At 39.9% G+C, this 26,435-nt stretch overlaps 1 protein-coding gene across 3 annotated transcripts in view; it reads left to right on the top strand.

The window, feature by feature from the left end:
* Positions 1 to 26,435, top strand: part of LOC115011992 (syntaxin-binding protein 4) — a 55,255-nt gene that overhangs the window by 11,186 nt on the left and 17,634 nt on the right. For all 3 annotated transcript variants that reach the window (XM_029437345.1, XM_029437344.1, XM_029437346.1), the window contains exons 3-11: positions 424 to 519; positions 4,384 to 4,453; positions 4,565 to 4,639; positions 7,742 to 7,821; positions 9,197 to 9,320; positions 10,230 to 10,371; positions 19,098 to 19,204; positions 19,372 to 19,513; positions 20,442 to 20,514. In XM_029437345.1, the coding sequence (XP_029293205.1) occupies positions 424 to 519; positions 4,384 to 4,453; positions 4,565 to 4,639; positions 7,742 to 7,821; positions 9,197 to 9,320; positions 10,230 to 10,371; positions 19,098 to 19,204; positions 19,372 to 19,513; positions 20,442 to 20,514 (909 nt within the window). The remainder of the gene's footprint in view (positions 1 to 423; positions 520 to 4,383; positions 4,454 to 4,564; positions 4,640 to 7,741; positions 7,822 to 9,196; positions 9,321 to 10,229; positions 10,372 to 19,097; positions 19,205 to 19,371; positions 19,514 to 20,441; positions 20,515 to 26,435) is intronic.

Genomic DNA, 26,435 nt, shown 5'->3' with positions numbered 1-26,435 from the left:
ATCATCGAATAACTTTCTTATGTGACCCTCCCTTTCCTCTTCTGTCAGCAATATGACAATAGAATGGCCGCTGCCGACAAATGACCTTCCCCTCACTCCCTTAGATCACAGTGTTTAAAATCCCATCTTTACCATGTTATTATTATTCATTTATGTACTGTAATTAGTATTTTTACATGTTGAGTTCACCAGCTTTTTATTGTTGAAACTGAAATAGTGACAAGGACATGTAGAAATTAAGTGGTGACTTCGTAGTGAACGTTGTACCATGGTGAGCCAAAGCTTAAGAAAACTCTATAGTGGGATATTGTTAAATCTTGAAATCCATGAATAGAATTTGTTCTAAACACAACAAAACAAGACGAGAATCCTTACTCTCACGTGTCATTGATATCTGTCTGTTTCTTCTCTTCCTCCCAACAGGGATTAAAGTGATTGGTGGAGTGAAGGAGCTAACTGGAGAGGAGTTTGGAGTCTACGTCAAACGGATTTTACCAGGTGGCCTTGCATCTAGTGATGGTAAGTACTGTATCCTCCGAGGGTACCTTTTCTTGTCATGGTGTCCCAGGTTTACTTTTATTACTTCAATTCCAAGGTAACCATTATCCAAACAATACAGAGAGGCAGTGAAACTGCTGTAGATCATCGGCTCAAGGTGCAGTGACCTGTATCATCTCCCTCGCTAACTGCTAGCTTCTGCCTAACTAATCAAAACAAATATCAAAAATAACTCTTGTAGCTAGTGTACAAAGTGTATAAAACTTTTTCCTGTGAGGGCCACATAACTTTTCCCTTCTCTGATGGGGGCCGGGGTCAGTTTGTAACAGAAAAAGTGTGACGATCGCAGGGGTGCCTAAACGTAAACATTTATTGTTTTCCAGAAAGCCACACATAACCAAATATTAATAACCCTTTCTGGGATCTTCACAGAAAAAAGTCAAGAAATAAATAACCCGATTTGTGAAATAAATAAGAACCAATCTTTCTTCTCGAGACACACCTCTTCCGCGACAGCATTCAAACATTTCTTGACAAACTCTCCATCAGTGAAAGGTTTACCGCTGCTTGCTATCAGTTGAGTAACCCGAAAGCTGGCCCGAACGGATGACTACGTACAAATGTATTCTGCTGAGCTAACAGTCCACTTTTTAGCTTTGAGAGTTTGTCTGCTCGCATTTGGCCTTGCAAGTTATCATAGTTGTCTTTGTGACGGGATTCATAGTGTCGGCGCAGATTGTATTCTTTGAATACCGCCACCGCCTCTTGACAGATGAGACAAACAGCCTTTTCTTTGCATTGAACAAAAAAAGAATCGTTTGACCACTGCAGGTTAAATACCCTGCATTCTGAATCAATTTTTCTCTTACCTAACCTTTTCGCCATTATTCCGTTCTATTTGACAGGGGCTAGTCTAGGATTCAACTGAAGTTTCTAAATCTGCAAGTACTGTATCGTCATTGTTGTCATGTTGTGGGAATGTGTGTGATGATGGTAACTAACTAGCAGTTCTTTCTCCCTCCCATTGTTAAAGAATAAGACTGGAGACTGTTGGAAACATGTCCACAGTGTCTGTGGTTTCTTGCAGGGAGGTTTGGAATCCTGGATATAGGTTTATGGTCTTCCTTGTCACTTAATGGAACAACACAATCCAGATTAACAAGGTGACAATAGACTATTATCTGTTATTATGGTTCATTGGTCTGCATATAAATACAAAAACACATCACATGTGATTGTCCTTATAGCTCCCAACACCGGGTCTGCATATGTTATTGAAGTCTCCTGTCCCTGTATGAATTCACTGAGGTGTTTACTGGGGCTTATTTTCAAATCAGATGAAGTGTGATTCATGAATGGATTTTTGCAGGTAACATATTTAGGAGTCTGTGCAGGTTTCCTCAATCTGACATTGGACACCTGATGTCCATTGTCCTTGCCCAAAGAAACTCAGCGCACCTGTAGCGATAAACACGCTTTTTAAAGACGTTTGTTTTCCTCTCATTGTTGCCTGTGGGATTGATTTTTTGAAGTAAAGTATCACGTGGCAGACGAGCGTCTTGACATGTGTCAAGAGACACAGACGCACAGACAGATGTAACCGGTGATTTTTCAAAATAAAACCTTTCAAAAATAAAATGTTTTTTTATTCAATCTTTCTGTGCGGCCCCGTACCAAACAACCGGTGGTTGGGGACCACTGCTCTAAACTGCCGACCCTCAATAGGGGCTAGTCTTGAGTTTCCCTAGCTAGTCAAGCTATAGATTCCACATCTAATCATTCATCATACTTTCTTAAAAGGTGTGAAGAATCAGGTATCGTGTCATAGTTAACATGGATCACCCAGAACAAAAAAGTGCCATTGATGTTTCTTAGAACAATTGGCAATCTTTTGTGTAATGTATTAGACTCCTTGTGAAACATTTACTAAACTTGTCGCAAATTACCATAAGGAGTGGAACATTTTGTATTTTTCAAAATTAACCAAGTCTATAGATGTAAATGAGTTCAACTGTAGTTCACCAGATTTGCATAAAACGCTGCTAAATAGCGCTGCTCCCCGGGCGCTGCTCCCCAGGAGTACAGTAGCTGCCCACTGCTCCTAATACTAGGATGTGTGCATTCTTTTTTGATGCGCGTCGTGTCTGTCTGTAGAGCTCTGGATCTAAAGCAGGGAGGTGAACTTGGATAGTTGGTTGAAGAGAAGACACTTTTGTGACTTCAGGCTACATTCATCCTGCATGCCCTACTGCCTGGAAGGAAACATTGTCCTATGTCCTCAACACAAATATCAGTGAAAAATCACTGGAGGAAAGTTTTGGTAAAACTTTTAAAAGAAGAAGAGCCTAAAAACCTTTCTTTTCACAAAAGCCTTTTTGTAAAATATTATGTTTGTTGTTGTCCTGCATTTTAGCGTCTTGAGATTGCTTTTAGCTTTAAAAGGTGCTTTATAAATACAATTTATTATTATTATTATTATTATTATTATTATTATTATTATTATTATTATTATTATTATTATTAAACAAACAAACATAGGCTAATACTTCAGGAAAGTCAGGAGAAATATAAAGGTGGCCAAATCAGGTGCAGAAGCTATTTGTAGAAATGTCCATTCCCCCCATATTCTACAGAACGCCTTAAAATACATATTGCATGAAACCAAAACACCCAATTTTCAGTGGTGCTGCTTATCTTTCACTTTACCTACACACAACCTTGTGCAGTCCTTGAGAACACAAGTGAGAGTTAGACACAGTGGACATCCTGTCAGAAATAATGAGCAAATATTTTTGGAGCTTCTCTCATGTAAGTATTAAACTATATATTAAACTCAAAAATCGTTACCACTTTATTTGTGAGATTTCGTTAAGAAGCCATCCAAATCATACTGCTCATATGTAGTGAGCTTATCTGTTGATTTATTTATTTATTTTTGATCAAATAGTGGGTTAGCAGCCATCACTTAAACCAGATCTATTTAGACTTGAACTAGTGTTGTTTTGTTATTTACCTTCACTGTAATTGTATTACTTTTTTTACACTTTATTTAAAGTCTCACTGGATGAGATCACTAAATGTTAAAAAAGAAAAGTGTAATGTGCAAAGCTGCAGTGAATAGAAATAGGTCACACCGAGGTTTAATCCTTATCTCCAAAGTCTGATACTGTTAACTCTTAAGGACATGTTTCAAGTGACTGTAAGCCAGACTGAGGAGGAAAGGTCATCCAACGATCACAGATCCAAGAGGAGAAACAGTGGTGAGCGGTGCCGTGGTGAGCAGAGGCTGTGGTAGTAGCACACTGGGATCTGTTACGTCATGCTAGCCTTTTTTTGGCGTAGCAGATCTTAGAGTTGAATATATTATTATGAAGAATTCCAACACTTGGGTTAGGGTTTTTTTACAAGACTGCATCCTATATTTTCATTGTGGATTCATCAGCTGGTGTTCTGTTTGGTTGCCATGGTGATGGCGGTGCATGCAGATGCAGCTGCTAGAAGATCCCATAAACTTTGCTACATTTTTGTTTTAATTTGTTGTTTTTTCACCTTTTTTACTGCCGCACATATGGCATGTCATCAACATCGGAGAAGGAAGCGTGTGGGTTGCATAACAACATTGTGCAATCATTTATCTGATCCACTTCCTACATACACTGTTACTCTACCTACCAAACTCTCTATTACCAAAAGCTGGTTTCAGATGCTCTGGAGTCAAATGTCCCTACTTAGATCTTCCACTGCTGGTGTTTAAGTCCATTGTCTTGTCTCTCCGATTTTGCGGAGCTCTAAGTGCCACTGAAGGAATCGTCTCGTCCTGTTATAACCTGTATAACAAGTTCTTCTTCTAGCTGATACACCTGACCTTTCTCTGACCTCTGACAGGAAACCTGTTGCCCGGGGACCAGATCTTGGAGGTAAACGGGGACAGTCTAGTAGGAGTCACAAGTGAAAGGTAGTCCACTAAAGAATTACTGCTCTTGTCATTTGTTTAATCACATGATTGACTGAGGTGATGCTGTAACAATGATGTCAATGTGTGGTTGTGCCCCTGTTTGTTTTACAGAGCTGTGGACGTCTTGAGAGCAGCCTCTGCGACCAATCTTATGCGCCTTCTCATAGCCAGAGATGAGGAAGCAAAGTAAGCAAATGTCCATGATACAGTACAGTGATATGGTGGCTCACTGGTTCTCACAGTGCTTGACAGTCATCCCTCATTTTGGGATTTGTTTTCTCCAATCTAAAATACTGAGTTAGTCAGTATGGACAAGAAACAGAGCAGTTCTAGAAGACTTTCTTGGGTCCGATTGAACTCACCTGCTACCATTAGCGTTCTGGTCTACTAATTAGTATTAGTGTTCAACCAGCTTTCTAATCTCTCCAGCATCACAGGCCTAATTTCCCCCTCGAATCCACTTCAGACAACATGATCCTTATTTGTAAGTTGACTAAGGTAGTAGTGGACTTTCATATTTAAATGAGCAAGACTTTGCACATGAGCATGTCAGCCCTGATATTTCTTAAAAATGCCAGTGTAATCCTCAGAGAAGAGACTCGGATGCAGACAAGATTTGCGCTTAGCTTTTACAGATAATACGTGCCAGAAATGAAAAGTTAATAGTGGTAATAGCACTGTGACACAGCCAACAGTAGCAGACTGTGGATTTAATGGGAAGATTCCAGTATGAATATGTAGAACTGAATGAGTGTCATCCTAAAATGTATAAATGTTTAAAAGGGAATGTAGTGATGGATTGTCACAAAGGCAGTGGTGAGGTCTTTGTGGTGGAATGACAGCAGAGAGAGGAGAGAGCTTAACCTAGGGCTGTGCTCCTGATGAGATGAGCCTTGTGTGTTAATCTGCGCTCTGTGCTTTAACTACCCTCCCAGAGCAGAGGATCGAGCTGGAGGAGAGTGGATGGCAGGGAAGGGGGGGATTATGCCCGTCTGTCTGCCTGTCTGCCTGTCTGTCTGTCTGTCTGCGTCTCCCTCTTAACAAATTTCCTCTACTTCTTTTAAAATCAAGTTGAAACTAGCTGAGCACTAGCTACATGTTTACCAACTGTGACACTTTTTAAATATATAAATAAATAAGCTTGATTATGCCTACTCTTACGAAAGGCTAAACCCACTTAAACCACAACACAATTCACCAGAAACAACCAGATGAAATGGATGTTCTGGTTGTGAGCCACATGTTTCCATATGCAAGCATGCACTGGTGTCTGCCACAGTATATTTTATGTAACTACTTTAAATTTGCCTATTGAACAATAATTATAATAAATTATAATATTATAAAAAAAATATGTTCAATAATACTTGATTATTCCATTATTGTACATGACTATTGGTACATTAACTCAGCAAGGTGTTACAGAAAACTGGCCCTTAATAAATGTCCCATTCACAGTTGTGACACTGTTCAAGTGTTCAATGGTTTGAGAGTGGGGACTTTAAGAGAGGGAAAATGAGTGAGTAAGAGAGAGCTTATAATTGTGCGCTTATGTGGATCATGTAAAACATGCAAAATAAATTTTTTGAGATAAAAAAAATTCTCAACTCAAAATTAGTTTTGTGTCATCATTTCTTGACAACATATCATTTGTGTTCCTGCACTCAAAACGTTCTGTCAAGAGCTTTGAAATGGGACATATAACGGCCTGAATGATGAGAGGGGCTGTCTCATGAGCTCTCAGCAGCGATGTAATGTTTATTGTTTATTTAAGGATCCTATCACAAGCATCTGGGGGAGCCTCTAGTCTTCCCTGCAGTGTATTTGCACGCAAAACATATTTTTCTGTTCTCGGAATGTCCCGTTCTACGCTCATTATTTTTGACCCAAACATAATGGCATACATAGCATTCACATTGTGTGGTTGAAGTGTTGAACACACATGAAGACATGCAAATACATGCCATGTGCTTGTGATGCACATGTGTGCTGACTGCAGAGAGTCGAATTGTCCATTGTTACTGAGAATACAATGGTTGGCCACCCCCGTATAATGTGAAACAGTAGAAAATACCATTAACATGTTGGTTAGGCCTTTAAGTCCCAGTCAAAGAGCAATTAGAGCGTCTTTAGTTTCTATAATGTGACTATTTCTGAAATGAAATGCAGTATGTGGTCAGGGTATAATTAATAGAGGGATTTGATCAAATCGTTAAGGGATTTGATTTGATTTCCCTAATGTGGGTGCGACTTAGCAAGTATGAGTCTCTGGAGAACCACAGCATTACAGTTGTGGAGGACCGTTGGCCTCCACCCACTGCTCCCTCCTTCATATTGTTATCAGGATTGAGAAATGAATAAATTAGGTCTTAGCCTAATAATTTAGGAAATGAGTTAACCAGGTCAAGAGCCCTTTCCTATGATGGGTGGAGTTAGCCAGTTGCCCCAAGTAACATTTGATTGGATAGAATCATGTAAACACTCCCAGGAGCAAGATGACAAAAATGAAAAGACTCTAACTGGAGGAGAATAATTCAAAGAACAAGGACAGTTTGCCAGCCGTCTGTTGCTGCTGGTTATGAAAGAGGTGCAGCTTGAGGTCGTCTTTTTCTGCTGTCCAAGAACCATTTATTTACCATCCAGCCAAAATTACCGCTTATCATAATCTGCTTATAAACGGCACATTGAAATCATCATCCACAGGGATATTATATTGTTGTGATGTAGATGACAATCTACAAAAGAAATGACCATCATTTTTTTAAAAAGCTTTTATTTCCATGATAATAGAAATACTATGGTGCTTTCCACATTACAGACGTACATGTGTGACATGCACATTCAAATATTGTACGTACTATGCAAAAAACAAGTTGTGAATTTTATTGAATATTAATAACATTTTCTCATCTCTGACATAACACTGAAAGGTTTTAGATCCAAATGAACCATGTCTATAAGAGTTTGGCTGAATTTAGAAGATGTCTAGGGTTTCACATATGCCAGTTTAATTTACGCTTAAACGCCTGTAAATAGTCTGATGGCCAAATACGCTGACCCTATAAGAAATGTAACCACTGTAATGATTGTATGATAATTATAATGTGGTATACCTCACTATACCTCGGTAATCTCAATACATGTTATTGATTGGAATCAACTCACGGTTACTTCTGGTTCAGACACTGTTTTAGTCAAATGAACTGCTTATGTGTACATCTTTCTGTCTTTTCCATGACTGAGAAACTCTTATCCCAATAATGTTTCTCTTTTGGTTTCCCTGAATAGGAGAGAATTTGCTGAGTTGCTGGAAAAGTATGGATCTAATGGTAGCACAGGATCAACACGCAACTCTCCCATACAGCAAGGTAGGCACATCCCTGTTTAGCCCTGTTTGTATGATATATTACACATTTAGTTTTTTCCTCAATCGCTAACTTTAATTTAATGTGGGTATATCCCCTGCTCATGTATGTTAAATTCATTTTCTGTACTAATGATGTTTAATGCCTAAATTACATAATTATAGGTCTATGTAAAAATAACATTTCTATATTTGACAGAGCACTAAGCCTAAAGGGTAGATGAAGTGAGTCTGCCTTTAAAAATGGCTTATGACAAGTGCACTTGTCCATTACACAACTGCCAACATCTGTTTGAGCCGGGAAGGAGGCAGCCAGCTGGTAAAGATTTGTTACAACACGGCTTCAGCATGGGAGCAGTCTTGTGTGCTCTGTGCAGGGAATGGTGTTGATGCATCAGGGTACGTCTCAATATTAATGAATTCACACAGAATGTTTGGTAAAACACAAAAACTGAGTTACTAAAGATGACATGGTGAGAGGATGCACTGTGAGGGCCGAGTTTTGCTTGAATATAATTAATTTGTAAGACGTTGTAAGGGTTTATTGTGTTTCAGCCATGCTGACATGTCAGAAATTCATCCGGACGTCAGACAGCCGGTCGGAAGGAGTTGATCGGGCCATGATGGATCCCCCCGTGTACACTGCTGGTCCGACTCGGAAATAAAAAATCGGGTCAGAAACGGGCTCTAATTGTACCGTGTATGCCCAGTCACACACTGTGATTTACAGGCTGCAGTTTCTACTCAATTCTTACCAAGACATGCCAAGTTGAAGTAAAATGTTTAAAACGGTTATAAACAGTGTTTAAAATTGTGTCTCGTTATGAACTGAAATGACCCATGTCTTTGGCTCAGCTGCCATAGGACACATGGAGAAGTTAACGTTTCCTCTACTAACAAAATGCCACAAATTTAAGCCTTTAGGAATCGCAGTGCAATTGATGTATAAAACGCTTTGTTTATGGTGCACAAGAAGATTAGAGGAATGTTGCTTGCTGCTTAGTATTTTCTTCCATGTTATGCTTTGCTTTACACCCATTTACAACTAATTTAGTCAAAGAATCCATGACATCCTTATACACTACTGAGTTTCAGCATGAATAACCTGTTTCAGTTAATTTTGTCTGCAATGTGAAAAACGTTTATTCCCTTCCCTTATTTCCTTATAGAACACATTTCAAGTGACCATCGTGTTTGCTTACTAGCCCGTATCTAAATAATGATTTATCCAGTGTAAAAAAGGATTCAGATAAGTATCTGAAGGCATATCTTTTATCATTTTGACAATTGTTGATTTTATACCTCCAAGCAAAGTACAGGTTAAATGATAAATACTTACTCTTTGTCTATTGTGTTTGTTCTTTCTTGCCATTCCAAAGGAGGCCGCTACCTGGAGAGTACATCATCTGGTTCCTCGTCTCGCTCCCAGAGTCCTCTGTTGTTGAGCCCAGCGGGCTCTCAGAACACGTACAACAACAGTGGGCCCATGCTGCGCTCCCTCAGGTAAGAGTAGTTTGTACAGGATCAACCACGACTCTGCTCTCCTGTTGGTAAGAGACTGAGTTGGGGAGTTGTGGCTAGCAAATAGAATTTGGATGATTTAGAGAGTTGTAAAATGGAACAATTCCTTTCAGTACAGCAGCAATGACCGCTCAGGTCAGAAGCTCAGAAACTTCAGCCTGTTTAAACTAACCCTTCATAAACTTTCAATCATGCCAGTATCTAAATCAAAATAACATTGGTCATTGTGTCTCTCCAATCGTCCGTTCATATTGGGCTCTATCTTTTGTGCAGGCGTGGAGTGCAAAGCACACGCTGCTCTGGTCATGCAGCATTTTGTGGAGTTTAGTATTTTAGTGACCAATCCAAAGTTTGTAATCTAGGGCCAACTAGGGTTGATTGTATTGTGCACCGTCCACCACGGGCCAGCAGCGCTAGAGATACAGCCCTGATCCGTGATCCAGATCCCCACCAATACTGGATTTCTTTGGAGTTAAACTGATAACAATATTTCGGCTGATATTACTTTCTTACATAAACATAAACAAAGTATCCCTACTTTCTTTATATAGGGACAGTTGACAAATGACCTCTAACATATCTTTGGTACAGTATATCTACACTGCAATCTCTCTTACTGCCTGCCCAATACAGATAATTATCAGCGGGAATAATGTCAGCCAAATGATCACTTTTACTCGGCTTGTGTGCAGAATTTGGCAGTAATGCCATGGTGGCCTAATAATGCTCACAGACCTGTGGCACACCCCTGGCTACAAAAATACCAAAAGTGCGCTCATACACCATCGACACACCGGACACGGTGCACCTGACTGCGCTTTCATTCAGAGAAATAGAGGCCCTATCCTCTACTTGAAAGATTGATGTGTTTATGTGTCTTCGTTTTCTCAGTCATCCAGGTGAAGGAGTGATTCAGCTCATTTCAGTGGCACGATCCAGCAGTTTGGGCATCACCATCGGAGGAGGCTCCAACAAGCCTGACGGCCCCGCTGTGTTCATCCAGGAGGTGCTGTCTGGAGGAGACTGTCACCGGGTAAGAAATGACATACACAGAGTAAAATGAAACCCCAAAACATCAGATATTGAGAAGGAACATTTAAGGGAGGGATATTGCTCCTCGCCATACCAACATGTTTTTATTGTATAAACAAATAAACACAAGCAATACTTTTTAGTTAATTAAGTGCTACTATAAGGGGCTTTAACAATATCAGGAGTCTATTTTTAAAGCTGCAATAATTGTTTTTTGGCCACTATAACGCACACTATTGTTGACACTCAACTTGTATGTACAGGACTGTCTCAGAAAATTAGAATATTGTGATAAAGTTCTTTATTTTCTGTAATGCAATTAAAAAAACAAAAATGTCATGCATTCTGGATTCATTACAAATCAACTGAAATATTGCAAGCCTTTTATTATTTTAATATTGCTGATTATGGCTTACAGCTTAAGAAAACTCAAAAATCCTATCTCAAAAAATTAGAATAGTTCCTCAGACCAAGTAAAAAAAAAGATTTATAACAGCAAAACAAAATCAAACATTTGAAAATGTCCATTAATGCACTCAGTACTTGGTTGGGAATCCTTTTGCACGGATTACTGCATCAATGCGGCGTGGCATGGAGGCAATCAGCCTGTGGCATTGCTGAGGTGTTATGGATGCCCAGGATGCTTCAATAGCGGCCTTTAGCTCATTAGCATTGTTGGGTCTGGTGTCTTTCAGCTTCTTCTTCACAATACCCCACATATTCTCTATGGGGTTCAGGTCAGGGGAATTGGCAGGCCAATCGAGGACAGTTATGCCATGGTCAGTACACCAGTTACTGGTGGTTTTGGCACTGTGGGCAGGTGCCAGATCATGCTGGAAAATGAATTCCTCATCTCCATAGAGCTTTTCAGCAGACGGAAGCATGTAGTGCTCTAAAATCTCTTGGTACACAGCTGCATTTACTCTGGGCTTGATGAAACACAGTGGACCAACACCAGCAGCTGACATGGCTCCCCAAACCATCGCTGACTGAATTTCAAGCAACTTGGATTTTGCTCCTCTCCAGCCTTTCTCCAGACTCTGGCGCCTTGACTTCCAAATGAAATACAAAACTTGCTTTCGTCTGAAAAGAGGACTTTGGACCACTCTGCAACTGTCCAGTGCTTCTTTTCCATAGCCCAAGTCAGACGCTTCTTCCGTTGTCTTGAGTTCAGAAGTGGCTTGACCATGGGAATACGGCTATTGTAGCCCATTTCCCGGACACGTCTGTGAACAGTGGCTTTTGATACCTGGACTCCAGCTTCAGTCCACTGTTTTTGAAGCTCCCCCAAATTCTGGAAGCGACTCTTCTTCACAATGCTGTTAAGGCTGCGGTCATCTCTCTTGGTTGTGCAGCGTTTCCTGCCACATTTCCCCCTTCCAACAGACTTTTTGTGGATGTGCTTTGAAACTGCACTCTGTGAACAGCTTGCTCTTTGAGACATTTCTTTTTGTGTCTTACCCTCCTGATGGAGGGTGTCAATGATGGTCCTCTGGACAGCAGTCAGATCAGCAGTCTTCCCCATACTTGTGATTTAGTTTACTGAACCAAGCTGAGTGTTTTTCAAGGCTCAGGAAACCCTTGCAGGTGTTTCGAGTTAATTAGACGATTCAAGTAGTATACTTTTTCATGATATTCTAATATTTAGAGATAGGATATTTGAGTTTTCTTAAGCTGTATGCCATAATCAGCAATATTAAAATAATAAAAGGCTTGCAATATTTCAGTTGATTTGTAATGAATCCAGAATGTATGACATTTTTGTTTTTTTAATTGCATTACAGAAAATAAAGAACTTTATCACAATATTCAAATTTTCTGAGACAGTCCTGTATACATGTTAGCATGTTAGCATTTACCATGGTACTTACAGAACCAGCAAGACACTATGGTTGATCATCAAGTCTGACTTCCCGGTTTGTACATGGTAGCAGCCAAATTTCTGACTGGATGAAGTGCGGAGTGGTGAGAATTGTAGTTCTTAAGCAGTAATCCAGGAATAACACATGATTGCTTTAAACTCATTTAAAATCAGAGTAATATTTGTAGCCAGTCAATTACAGCCAACACATTCCCTACAGTATGGTAACAACAGTATAAATTATAGTATTACTTGACTCCCATGAGCCCAGACTGGAGGACCACGAGGAAACCTGGATAAGACATGAGTGAGATGGATGCAGTGCAGCAGTGAGGGACTACTTGTAGGGAAATGAAGTGAAGAAGATGGAGGAAGGTAGAGGAGAGGCAGAGGGGAGAAGCAGGAAGTGTAGACCTCTGCAGCTTTGGCCTTAGACTAGTGTAAAATAGTGCTTAGCCATGCCTCAGGTCGCAGGCTGCTGACATGTTACAGATACAGTGATGGTTAGAGGACCTCCTGACCAGCACAGTAACATGTATCCCAAACCGATTTTAGTTTGTCTTACTCCTTTAATGAAAATGTATATGTGAAAGTAACATTAACTGAAAATACAAATAGCTGAAAGTAGGGCTGCACAATATCAGATTTTCACTACTGCGAATAATTCACAATAGCAATATTATCGCGATATCTATAGAAAATGTGAATAATGCTATTAGTCAAATTCCTCTTTAACTTTATTTTATTGTGCGTTTTGTATCTTTTCTGGCAAATTAATTGCACTCAAAATACACGTGTAGGGAGGTGGAGAGACAGAAAACTGTACAAAAAGTGATTGATGATTTTAGAGGAGCTGGAATTTTTACACAATATTAGAATATGTGTGTTATTAACATGATCAGTAAACCATATTAAAGGCCACTATGCCAAAATCCTTTTCTTGTTTTTCCTAAAACACATTCAAACGGCATTTCTCTTTTATCTAATGTCACCTTGACTGAATAAAATGAGCATAAGGTGACAAACATAACAGTCCTGTCCATTCAAGATATCCTGTTGAATATTTAGGATTTCATGCTGGATTAAAGAATGTTAAACACAGCATATTCCTTAGTGTTCAGTGTCAGTGCTGCTCTATTAGCGTAGTCCCAGAACAGACACACTACACCAAGTTTGAAGGTCAGCCCCCCCTACACACACACACACACACACACACACACACACACACACACACACACACACACACACACACTGGCAGATCTACGTATGCTGCAAGAGCAGTAGCAGCTCCTGCAGCTCCTGTCTTGTATGTGTGCTGTCCCACTGAAGACATAAATCACCAGACAGTGCTCACAAATATATTAGGTTATTAGGTTAAAATAAAGGTTCCATAATTTCACATCCATTTTGTCACTGTAGTTTTTATCGAACGTATCAAACTCAAACAGGACTAAATAGCAGGCTGCATTAAATTGGGGAATATTTTCAGCAGTGGATTAGTCCACAATTTGTGTGCTAGTTTCCACTATTCCACAGTTAAAATAAACTTCAGTGTGTGTATCCGGTGTTGCTCATATAGATGTTTTTTTATCAGGCTTTGGATATACACAGAATACTTGTAAGAAGGGATCAAGTTATTGTTGGTTTTATTCTTTTCATGGGATTTGTTGACAAAGATATATTGCCAGATTGATACTTTAATCCCTGTATCATTAAACATCCAGTTTTTATATCCTGAGAGCAGATGGCTATTTGCTTTTGCCATAAGACTGCAAGGAGCTGAAGGATCTTGCACAGGAGTGCACTGGTGGAAGCATGTAAGGAGGTAAATGTTCCATTTATCCTGACCGGAAGTTGCTGTTGAACATGATGGATGAGCTCTGCACCATGGCCCCAGAGTCTCAGGGACTGTAGGGAACACAGTCATTTGTGCGTGACAGAAACGAGGCAACAAGTGCTGGAAACTGCAACCTCACAAGAGGCCTCTATGATCCATTTGTCTGCTAGAGGAGAGAGAGCGGCAAATGCTATGTGGTTAACGTAAAGGCTTCGTCGGTACAGCACGCTCCAGTTAGTCAGATTGACATAACACTGTGGAATTCTAGATGTACCATGAATACCATGAGATTAGTTTACTGTCCTGCTGTTAAAAGATCATTCCAGTTTATTGCAACTTCAACTTTGTTTTTGTTGTTTTTTTGGCTATCAATCATGGAGCATAGTGCTAACTGTGGCAGCACTGAAGTCACTCTTGCGTTGGTAGATCGGCATCAGCTGTTTCATTCATGCTTCACCATCACTGGCCCATTCATGTTTAATACTTCAAGGCCTAAACATGTATTGACATAATCTGAATGCCTCTGTCAGCTGCTGGGCTACCAGCAGACGAGTAATGTCCAGATATATTCATGCAGGTGTAAAAAGTGCAATTCCTACTGACTACTCTGCAGAAACTCCTCCCTGTTCATTAAGGGGGATTTGTCTGTTTTCCCCGCAAAACTTAATATAGCGCTTTGTTGTAAATAGTCAACTCCTTGACATGTTTTTCTCACTGAACCATCAGTTTTAATAACATTGTACTCACTCTATCCTGAGATGTAAGACTTGTTACTTCCCTCGTTGGACTGTGTTGCAACAATGTTGCTGTTTCCAGCCTTACTTTGGTGAGTACAATGTATCATTACCAGTGGAATTTTAGAATTCATTCCAAAACTACAATCATCCTTTAATTTAGGGCACGACAGAGACATGTTCTGTCTCTATAATGGTAGAGAGGGTAAGGATAACGACAATGCTTGTATGTTCTGGAATGCAAAAAATATACATGTTATTATCATTTTCATAGCTGCAACTCACTCATATCGCCTCTCATCTGTCAGGAAGTCAGTTGTACTCTCACAGATTGAAGGAGAAGTAAAATGATTATGCTGAATTAGCGGAAAGAATCACAACTTTAACATGACAACAAACCTACACACCCCTCCGTTTGCACATACTGCTGCCTTCTTCCTTTTCTTCGCTTCCTCTGCTTCTCTCTCCCCAATCCCATCCTCCTCGCCTCTCTGTCCGCCCACTCACTGTCAACTGTGGCCAATATGACAAGGAAGGAAAAGAGGAGAATGGAGGGGAGAGACAGAGAATACAGGAATATGCACTTATGTTTGTATGCTTGAAGAAAGCTGTTTCTAAGCAGATGTTTTTTGTTGCATATGCCCTGCAAGGTTTTACATCATTTTCAGTGACAGGGAATCACAGAGAGCGCTTCAGGGCGAAGACGGTGTTCTGTGATCCTTGTGGAAAACTGTTTGAGCTCTGGGTTGTACTTTTTGATACAAGATTTACAGAAGGGGTTTCTATGATTATTATGGCTGTCAAGCGATTAAAAAAATTAATCAAAGTAATTACAAACTTTGTGATTAATTAATCGCATGTAACAATATTTTCTGTGAGAGCTCCGTGCGACAGGGACGGTGCTGTCAGAGCTCCGGGACGGGGGGAGGGGTGCTGTCAGAGCTCCGTGCGCCGGGGGGGGAAAGTAAGGGGCATCTAGGAGCGCGATTAATCTGCGTTAATATTTCTAACGCGTTATTTCTTCTGTGATTAATTAATCGAAATTAACACGTTAATTCGACAGCCCTAATGATTATTATAACTTTTTGCTGCCAATAAAAGTTAGATTTTGGCTATAGCTGTGGTATGTGTATATATCTCCTCTCTCTCTAAGTTAAATCAGACATCAAAACACTCGTCAACAGTTATACAGTCTTATAAAAGACAGCTTTTTATAGATTCAATTTCACTGGCCTTTTTATGATCTATTTCCACTCTCATCAAATGTGATGTTAACATCTTGGTAATTCTATCTCATATCAGCACCAACAGCTTTCTTCTATTTGAAAGAAGTATCTAAAGTTTGACCCTTGTCGACCCAGAACAACCTACCTAGAGACATCAAAAGGACACATTTGGTTGTGTAGAAGCGCTGTTTCAAGTTATGTTGGATTGCTATGACTGGTGTCCGTCATGTAGTCTACCATGTCTTTTGTCCGAGTCAGCAAATCTTGCTGTCTCTATAATTGCCAGATATATTATGTAGTCTGATCCCAGCATTACTTATGTTGCATACTTGTCTAAAAAAATGTTGGTTAGTGACTGTTTATTTATTTTATGGATGTGGAATAATATTATGGCTTTATGTTTTTATTAGATCATTAAAGTTATTTTAGCATTTTGTACTGAACTAATGCTGCAGTCTTCAACACTTATATAGGTTCAGTGTCTCTGCAGTTCCCCTCTACAGAGTTTGTTAGTGTTGCCCACAAACTCTGCTCTCATCCACCTGGTTAAGGAAGATGTTTTCAGTGAAAGAGCTCTGACAAACTCACTGTGCAAGACCTTCACGGCAGCAAACACAGTTACAGACTAGCTGGTGATAGTGGAGCATTTAGCTGATAAATAGACTCCTAGCAGTTTGTGGAGACCAAAAATAGAGCTAAAGAAGACTGAATAGACACAAACATAACTAAATATAATAATAATAATAATAATAATAATAATAATAATAATAATAATAATAATAATAATAATAACTAAACTTAATAATAATATGTTAATATTGCTCTGTGTCTGTTGGATGTGTTTTCTAACACATATAAGGTGATGATATGTCAGATGTGTTCTTAGCTTATCTCACTGCCCCAGAGTGGCCAAAAAGCAGTTAATGAAGGTCAATAACTAAAAAAGTAAAGTGTACACATAAAATACTGTACACATGCATTTATAAGATTCTGACTAAAAAACAAATAATAAGAACGCTATAGCCATCTCTCCACACTCATTATACTAATCCAGATTTTCTCAGGGATGATGCAAGAGGCATATATGCATGACATTTCTTTTGAGCCGTTTGTTTTTCACTGACCTACGGACTCCAAATGCCCAATAACTGAAGACGATTGGTACAGGGTAGTAAGACTACATGCAACTGTGTTAGAGACAGGGCACAGTAAAGCAATGCTGTACTGTATGTCCACACTATGTCATTACATCTCTTTACCTCACTCCACACTGTACTATAATGCCTGGCTCTATTACAACAGCCACTGACACGCAGTCGCTCAGCTTCCCAGTCTTCTGCTTAGTTTTCTGCAGGTTCTTAATTTCCTCTAAATCCCAAGTCTTAATCCCCTGTGTGATATAGGAAGCAAGCTAGCATTTCATGTGATTTCCTGTATGGGATGAGTCAGCTGGAGAATTATGCTGCCATGCATTATCAGTACTGTCGTTGCTATACGGTGGCAAACCCTGCTTACTGGTGACAGTAGGATGATCTGAGAGGTTGGGACGATTCATAACTGAGTAGGAGATCAGAAATGTATTTTGGATCTGTAACATTTAGTACTTTATAAACCAACAGAATAACTTTAAAGTCAATTATTTAAAAAAACAGGAAGCCAATGTAAAGATCTAAGAAATGGACTTATGTGGTCCACTCTCCTGGTCTTTGTGAGGACTCAGTAGCGTTCTAAATCAGCTGCAGCTGTCTGATCAACTTTTTTAGAGAGACCTGTAAAGACAACATTACAGTAGCCTACTGGAGAACAGCAAGTTGTCCTAAATCCTGCTGAGACATTGGTCCTGTAATTCTTGATACATATACAGGTGATAGTTGGCTGATTATGTAAATGGCCATTTAATTATTCTTTGTTGGGTCCAATGACGATTAATTAAGTTTTATATTTGTTTAAACTTCTGGCATATCCAATCACTGATTTGTTCAATGCTAGTCAGTGCTTGTATCAGACCAAAGTCACCTGGTGATATTGTTATATAAATCTGTGTGTCATCTGCATAATTATTGTAAAACATTTAGTTGTTTTCCACAATCTGCCCTTGTAGAATGTGTAGATATTGCCCTGAAAAGGCCCAAACATGGAGCCTTGGGGAACTCAGCATATCATTTTTGTGTGCTCAGATATGTTTCCCTGTCGCTGTGCCAGAAACTCAGAAAACCAAGTGTTCCACGGTCTGTTTTTAAGTGGATGTCATTCATTACATAAACAGGGTCAAAATCCTGATTGGAATAGATGAACACAATTATAAGGGATGTTAAGGTGTTGAAAAATAGCCTTTTAAATGATTTTACTTAAAATGGGAGGTTTGATATGGGTCTGAAATTGTTCATAGTGAGGTGTCTATTTTTATCTAAGAGTGGCTTAATGACTGCAGGTCTCTGGGCTTGTGGGAAACAGCCTCAGAGTAGAGAAGAGTTGACTATTTGCAGAAGATCTGATGCCATGAAGTTAAAAACATGTTTGAAAAAGCCTGGAGGGAGGCAGCAGGAGGAGCATTTCCGATGTTGCACAATTGGCTCCAAGATCTGTCTTGTCATGCTAATGGGATTGGGTTTATGTAGACATCCTTCGGACCCTACATGATATGAAGGCAGCTTGTCTGCCATGAATAAATGCCCCCAGAACAGATTGAAGTTATCAATGTAGTTGATCCCTTTCAGACCTCAGCTCTGTGATTAGAGTCCGCTGAACCTGTTGGCAGTGGTCCACTGATGAAAACTTTGAGACATCATTAGCCCCCAAGTCATTTTGTGGTATTTATTTATCAGTTGAGGATTTTTCTCTTATATGTCACAGACCATAGCACCTGGCATGCAGTATATTTTAATTGTCCGTAATGCTTATGTTTCTCATCTGTGTCCCACAACCAGAGTTATAGGTTGAATTTAGATACATACACCCAGTCAGGAAGCTTTAGCAATCCTGTTAAATGAGCCATCAAATGAAAATGGAGCACCGACCTGTGTGGTTTTTCAGCTCAGTATGACTAAAGGCTCTGTCTTTCTTGTGCAGGATGGACGACTGAGGCCTGGAGATCAGCTCATTGCTGTTAACAAGGAGTCCTTGATAGGTGTGACCCACGAGGAGGCCAAAAGCATGCTGAACAAAGTCAAATTTAGGTGGGTGGTGCTTGTAGATCTAAATAGTTCATCCAGTATCTCAAAGTGAGTAACGTCTGTGAATCTCGGGAGAGACTGTGATCACAGTTGGGATTAGTCAGCTGCTGCTTATATGTACATCACTCTAAACATGCTCATGTCCTTGTATTTTTATGAATTGTCTCCAGCCAAGACAATGCTGTGGAAATAGCCTTCATCCCAGGGAAAGGACTTTTTCCAAGCAGCACATCTCTCCACAACGGGGTCCAGCGCGCCGCAGGCAACAGCTACAACTCTGGACGCTTAAAAGTCCACATCAGATCACCTGAGGTCAGCTACACTTTGTTTCAGTCATCAAAAGCATACCACAATATGTATATCTTGGACATTCTGTCAGTGGATTTCCAGAAACAAATATGAAACTGCAGGAGCAGCATTTCCCAGTGAACCAAAAATGATTGGGCTTGGGTTTATGAAACGCATCTTGCCTCATTGCATGGTTCGGCTCGGCTCACTTTTGGTACCAGTTCCTTGTCTCTATGTTGTTTTCCACTGCGGATAGTACCCCCTCAGTAGGATTCTCAGTAGTGACGGCAAGTGAAATTGCTATTACATCATCTTTAAAGCGACACTCGCTAAATCCTTTCATCAGCAACTAAACAGAGGAATGTCTCCACTCCGTCAATTGTACGGAGGGCGGAGTGTAAGGGGGGGGAGTGTACAGGCGGAGTGTACGGGCGGAGTGTACGGGCGGAGTGTACGGGCGGAGTGTACGGGCGGAGTGTACGGGCCGAGTGTACGGGCCGAGTGTACGGGCGGAGTGTACGGGCCGAGTGTACGGGCGGAGTATACGGGCGTTAACGCCACCTTCTAGTATCAGAACTTGGATATACCAAAAAAAGTACCAGGTACTATCCACAACTTTTGCCAATGGAAAACCATTAAAAACCCGAGCCGTGCTGTGCCGTGCTGTGCTGCATCATTTCAATGCAAATTGAATGAATCTATTCTTAAGAGGTTTGTTAAATTTACCAATGAATGAATTTGTTCTGATCATTATTCCGGTGGCACACTCCACCCTGTACAGGATCCGTTGATGAATGACTTTGTCATTTTCAGTAGAGTATCAGGTCACAATCACTTCAAAGTTCTCTCTGCAGATCAGACACTTTCAAAGCCTTACCTTTGTAAACTTAAGGCAGGGTTAATATAATCACCTTTTGTGGATCATCAATCTTGCATCCATTTTTCTTTTTAGATCTGTACAGAGGAGCCAGCCCCAGTGTCCTCCCCTTCTCCTGACATCTGCCCACCAGATATTCATATTTCAGGTAAAACACCTCAATGTACACTCTTTTTGTTTCTCTTCCCGTTGTTCTCCTATTTTATAATCAAAACTGTTCTTCTGCTGAGCAGAGTGGGCTGTTGGCTCCCATTGGAAGCACTAAGAACCATTTCACATTCCAGACTCATATCAAACAATATAGCTTCATGTAACTTTAAGGGCCTGGCAATAAGTCCTTGCAATATTCTATGTTTGCTTACTGTCAATGAAACCCATGTGCAGACCCAAAGCAGCAATGAATGTGTCTACTAACAAGCATTGTAACATCAATGAGCCACACTGTTGATTACCATGAACACACACACTCTATCTTACATACACCGTCCTGCTGCCACAAATACCCACTAAAGCACTAAATGTGGATTAATTCACAGCAGAAAATAGTCCCCAGAAAATGAACTATTTCCTCCTGTTTTGATAAGGTTAGAATAAAAACTACAGTGCTGTAGGGAGTTGTGGGCTGTTTTTAAAGATTTATGTTTTCAGTAGTAACGCTAAGGTCAGAAAGTATTAAGAGATAGACTTAATACAGATTTAACACTTTGTTGATTTTGATCGTGTCATGGGGTTTGATGACAGAAACAGGAAAAGTAGAATATGACAGCCTTCTGCTCTTAGAAAATATACAATGAAGTACCTTCTGTATGTTTTGGTGGTTATTTGTCAGCCATGTCATTCCCTTCACCATCATCGTCCCCCCTTCTCACTATATTCCTGTTAACTTGTATAATATAGTTAAACAAGCTGCATAAAATAACCTTTAAAGGACTATTAAACACCTGCCAAATCAGAGTTGAGACTTTCAGTGATTTGAAGTCCCTAAAATCAGACGCATATTAGATAAACCCAGCTAATCCGAGAATGAAAAATGGGGAACATTTACTCGCTCGCAGAGATTGGGGATTAGGTGGAGAGGAGAGGATGGGATTTAATAGAAAACAAAGCACAGTAGGGGACCTCCGAGTACACAGGAATGTGAGGGATCATGAAAGTACCATCTTCAGTATCATTATGGTTTCATCCTTCCTCTTATCCTCAGTGAATCTGCACAGATGCTGTTTCAAACACAAATGAAAATCACTTCAAACTGAAGCGAAATGATTGACAGATGGTACACGACATATACCTCATCCGACAATATTAGGACCCAGACAGTAAATGCTAATAATAATTAAAAAAAACAATAACAACAACAACAACAACAACAAAAGAGAACATAAATCAGAAAGAGAACATTTTTATTTTCAGAAAACCTTACAGTATAATATATACATAGTCAAATGGAATGACTGAATGTTTATAAGGATCAATTGAAGGAAGATATCTGTAATATTTCAAAACAAAATCTAATTTAAAAATAACCACAAACTTAAGCTGTTTCTTGTGATTCATTAATTCTGTGTTTTATTGCACCATGCACAATGAACATTGGACTCTACTATGTTAAATAACTAAAAATCCGAAACCTGATTTGTATGCTGAGTAATAGGACAGTTCAGTTATGTTAGTTGTATATGTTGTTCTCTTTGAATCTGTGGATGTGTGAATGGTGCTTTGTTATGTGATCATCTTGTTGTTGCTGTCTAGTGTTTTGTAGACACAAACAGGCTGAGCACCATGTGGTGTCGGACGGTTACAGTAAAGTCAATAAATCAATCATCGTAACAAAAAGTATCCTATTGAAACTTCCTGATCATGTCGATTCAGGTCAGGGATATCCAGCGTACAAACAGTCTGCAACACACTAAAACTTAACCTTTCTAAAACAAAAACTGAAACTAAAGTAAAGCACACTAACTAACTAAAACTAAAATTAAATCTAAAAGTCAAAAAGATATTTTTTCATAAATAAAATAAAACTATTATAAAACCATTATAACCTTGGTAGACAACCAGTGTGGTAATTATCAATGTATGTATTGCTTGATGAAATGACATGTGAGTTTTAATAGCAGGTGTAACACGTGTTTTACTGTGGTCCAACCAGCGCACATGAAAATAACATTTTGCTGAAGAACCAAAAGACTGAAAACAATGTAAAACAGTTTGTTTTTAATAACCGAAGAAGAGCTTGATGATACAGACCAGCAGCTTTAATGTTGAGGGTCGTCTGTGGGTCCCAGCTCAAAGCCACCTGGCAGCCTGTCCCAATCCTATTGGCCTGGATTACCCCAGTCAAGGTTATGTCCTAGGTGCTGTGACCATTTAGCTCCCCTCCAGGCTCTTATTGGTTAAGCCCGTTGCTAGCCATGACAGATGTCTGCAGTTTATAGTGAGGTGAGCAGATACAAATACTGGCTGGATGATTTCTTTTTGATAAAAGAGTGACATTGACTCTGACAATAAATAATGTTTGTCTTGTTGATTTAATGCTAATTTAAGTAAAGTTGCATTGAATTAGTTGTTCCTGCTGCTGGTAAGCATCTGTGCTTCGACTTCAGCCTCCTCACCCCACTCATGCACACATCTACTTAAACTTATGCACACTCATCTCTTTAGGTCAGCTGACCTCTCGGATAGCCTGACCTTCCTCTTCACTCTCATCTCTCATGCAGTATCTGACCTCTTGGAAAGCACAACTCATCATCCTGTAGGGCAGGGGTGTCAAACTCAAATACACAGTGGGCCAAAATAAAACAATCGATACAAGTCTCGGGCCGGAATGGTTCAATGTTTATTGCAAAACTTATTGAAATTAACTTATTGCACATATTGAACCTGGAACTAACAAAGCTTAAGTTATTGCCTATAAAAACAACATTAAATATTAAATAAATGAAAAATCAGTTGCATACATTTCTTATAGCACTATCTGCAGCTTTTCCAGGGTAATTTCTAATGAAAACATTTTTCCACAGGTGAACAACAGCCAAAAAATGATTTCCTTCAAAGAAAAACCAAACATGCCCTGTGGTAGCAAGAAAAAAGTGCAAAAAGGAAACACATTAAAGCTCAGTTTGCTGCTCTGTGATGCACACTAATCTAAGCCAGATACCTGGCATCTCATCTTGGATGCAAGTTCATCAATGTTTGGGGTCAGGCTCTGAGCTGAGGAAATCCTCAGGATCAGTAAGACGAGTTCTGTGAGATGTTTTGTTTATCTTCATCAAAGAGAACAGTTGTTCACACAGGTATGTGCTGCCAAACATAGAGAGCATTTGGGCAGCTTGGGTACGCAGCTGGGGAATTGTGTCCCAGATGAAACATGGAAACTGTGCAGCGCCCACAGAGTCATACGTTGCCTTGAGTGAGTCGCTACATTGGAGTTCAATCAGCTCCATTTGTATGGTGGTTGGTGCGCTTTCCACGTCAGCTGCAAATGGGTTACTGAGCAGTTTAAACCTGCTTTTTTGGGCTTCAAAGTCGGCAAATCGCCGTGTGAAGTCGCCAACAAGTATGCTGAGTTTTTCAGCAAACTGTGCACTTGGGAACACGGCGGTAGAGACCTACTCTTTCATAGTTTTGCAGCACGGAAAATGGCTCAACTTTTCTTGCAGCATTTGCGTTTCCAACAGGCGCAGCTTGGTTTTAAAAGCCCTCACTGCAGCGTACATGTCTGTGATCACACGGCCCCGCCCCTGAAGCTGCAGGTTGAGCGCATTGAGATGGCTCATGATGTCACACAGAAACTTTTGATCCTGGAGCTCTGATGTGTCTTTCCCTTTACTTTCCATGACCTGACAGATTTCGTCACACAACTCGAAACATCTTTTCAGTACTTTTCCTTGGCTTAGCCATCACACCGCTGTGTGATAGGGCAAGTCACCATATTCTGAACTGGCAGTGAAACCTTTGGCTCTTATGAAGTTGACTGCTCGTGTTATTACATGTTCCATTTTCAAGGCTTTGCCACACAACGCTTCTTGGTGTATGATGCAGTGATAAGTTGTTAGCTCACCTGCGCCGTTTTCCTCCCACATTTGATTATATATGCTGTGATAGAAGCCCTAACTATAAGCTTTATCAAAAAAGAAAGTCTTTAGCCTGCTCTTAAATGTGGAGAGTGTGTCTGCCTCCCAAACACAAACTGGAAGCTGGTTCCACTGGAGAGGAGCTTGATGGCTGAAGGCTCTGGCTCCCATTGTACTCTTGGAGACTCTAGGAACTACAAGTAACCCTGCAGTCTGGGAGCGTAATGCTCTAGTTGGTTTATAATGTACTATGAGATCTTTAAGATATGCTGGAGCCTGACCATTAATGGCTTTGTAAGTCAGGAGAAGGATTTTGAATTATATTCTGTATTTTACCGGGAGCCAGTGCAGAGCAGCTAATACAGGAGTAATATGATCCCGTTTCCTTGTTCTTGTCAATACACGTGCCGCTGCATTTTGGATCAACTGAAGAGTCTTAAGCGACTTTTTGGGACAACCTGATAACAATGAGTTGCAGTAATCCAGCCTTGAAGTAACAAATGCATGGACTAGTTTTTCTGCATCATTTTGAGACAGGATGTGTCTTATTTTTACAATGTTACGTAGATGAAAGAAGGCAGTCCTTGAGATTTGTTTTATGTGGGAGTTAAAAGACAGATCCTGATCAAAGATGACGCCAAGATTCATTACAGTGGTGCTGGAGGCCAAATTAATGCCATCCAGAGCTTCTATGTCATTATAAAATGCGTTTCGGAGGCGTTTAGGGCCAAGTATAATAACTTCAGTTTTGTCTGTGTTTAACATCAAAAAGTTGCTAGACATCCAAGTTTTTATGTCCTTAAGGCATGCTTGAAGTTTAGCCAATTGATTGGTTTCATCTGGTTTAATTGATAGATATAATTGGGTATCATCCGCATAACAATGAAAGTTTATAGCAGTGGTTCCTTATAATATTGCCCAAAGGAAGCATATATAAGGTGAATAGAATCGGTCCAAGTACAGAACCCTGCGGAACTCCAAGACTGACTTTGGCTGTCATGGAGGATTTATCGTTAACAAGTACAAATTGAGATCGCTCAAATAAATAGGACTTGAACCAGCTTAGTGCGGTTCCTTTTATGCCAACACAATGTTCCAGTCTCTGTAGTAGAATGTCATGATCAACAGTGTCGAAAGCAGCACTGAGGTCTAACAAGACAAGAACAGAGACAAGTCCTTTGTCTGATGCCAATAGAAGGTCATTGGTAACTTTCACCAGTGTCGTCTCTGTGCTATGATGAACTCTAAATCCAGATTGAAAAACCCTCAAATAAACTATTATTATGTAAAAAATCACATAACTGTTTTTGCAACTGCTTTCTCAAGGATTTTAGCGAGAAAGGGTAGGTTAGATATTGGCCTATAGTTGGCTAAAACCTCTGGATCAAGACCAGGCTTTTTAAGAAGTGGTTTTATTACAGCTACTTTAAAGGATTGTGGCACATAGCCAGATAATAGAGACAGGTTGATCATATTTAATAACGAGGTGTTAATTAAGGGTAAAACTTATTTAAACAGTTTAGTTGGAATCGGGTCTAAAAGACAGGTTGATGGTTTAGACGATGAGATTGTTGAAGTTAGTTGGTTAAAGTTGATTGGAGTAAAACAGTCTAGATATATTTCAGGAGTTACAGATGTTTTTAAAATTCTGGAGGTTGAAGTTAAGTCATTACCAATTGAGGTCAGGAGGAGATTAATTTTGTCTCTAATAATTAGAATTTTATGGTTAAAGAAACTCATGAAGTCGTCACTACTGAGAGATATAGGAATAGAAGGCTCTGTAGAGCTGTGGCTCTCTGTCAGCCTGGCTACAGTGCTGAAAAGAAACCTGGGGTTCTTATTTTCTTCTATGAAGGAAGAGAAATAAGCTGCTCTGGCATTACGGAGAGCCTTCTTATACGTTTTAAGATGATCTAACCAGACTAAACGAGATTCTTCCGATTTTGTGGAACGCCATTTACTTTCAAGATTTCTCGACTTTTGTTTTAGTTTGCGG

Source organism: Cottoperca gobio, chromosome 8 (genome assembly GCF_900634415.1).
Source record: "Cottoperca gobio chromosome 8, fCotGob3.1, whole genome shotgun sequence".
NCBI classification, from domain to species: domain Eukaryota; kingdom Metazoa; phylum Chordata; class Actinopteri; order Perciformes; family Bovichtidae; genus Cottoperca; species Cottoperca gobio.
This window is presented reverse-complemented; position numbering and strand designations above follow the sequence as displayed.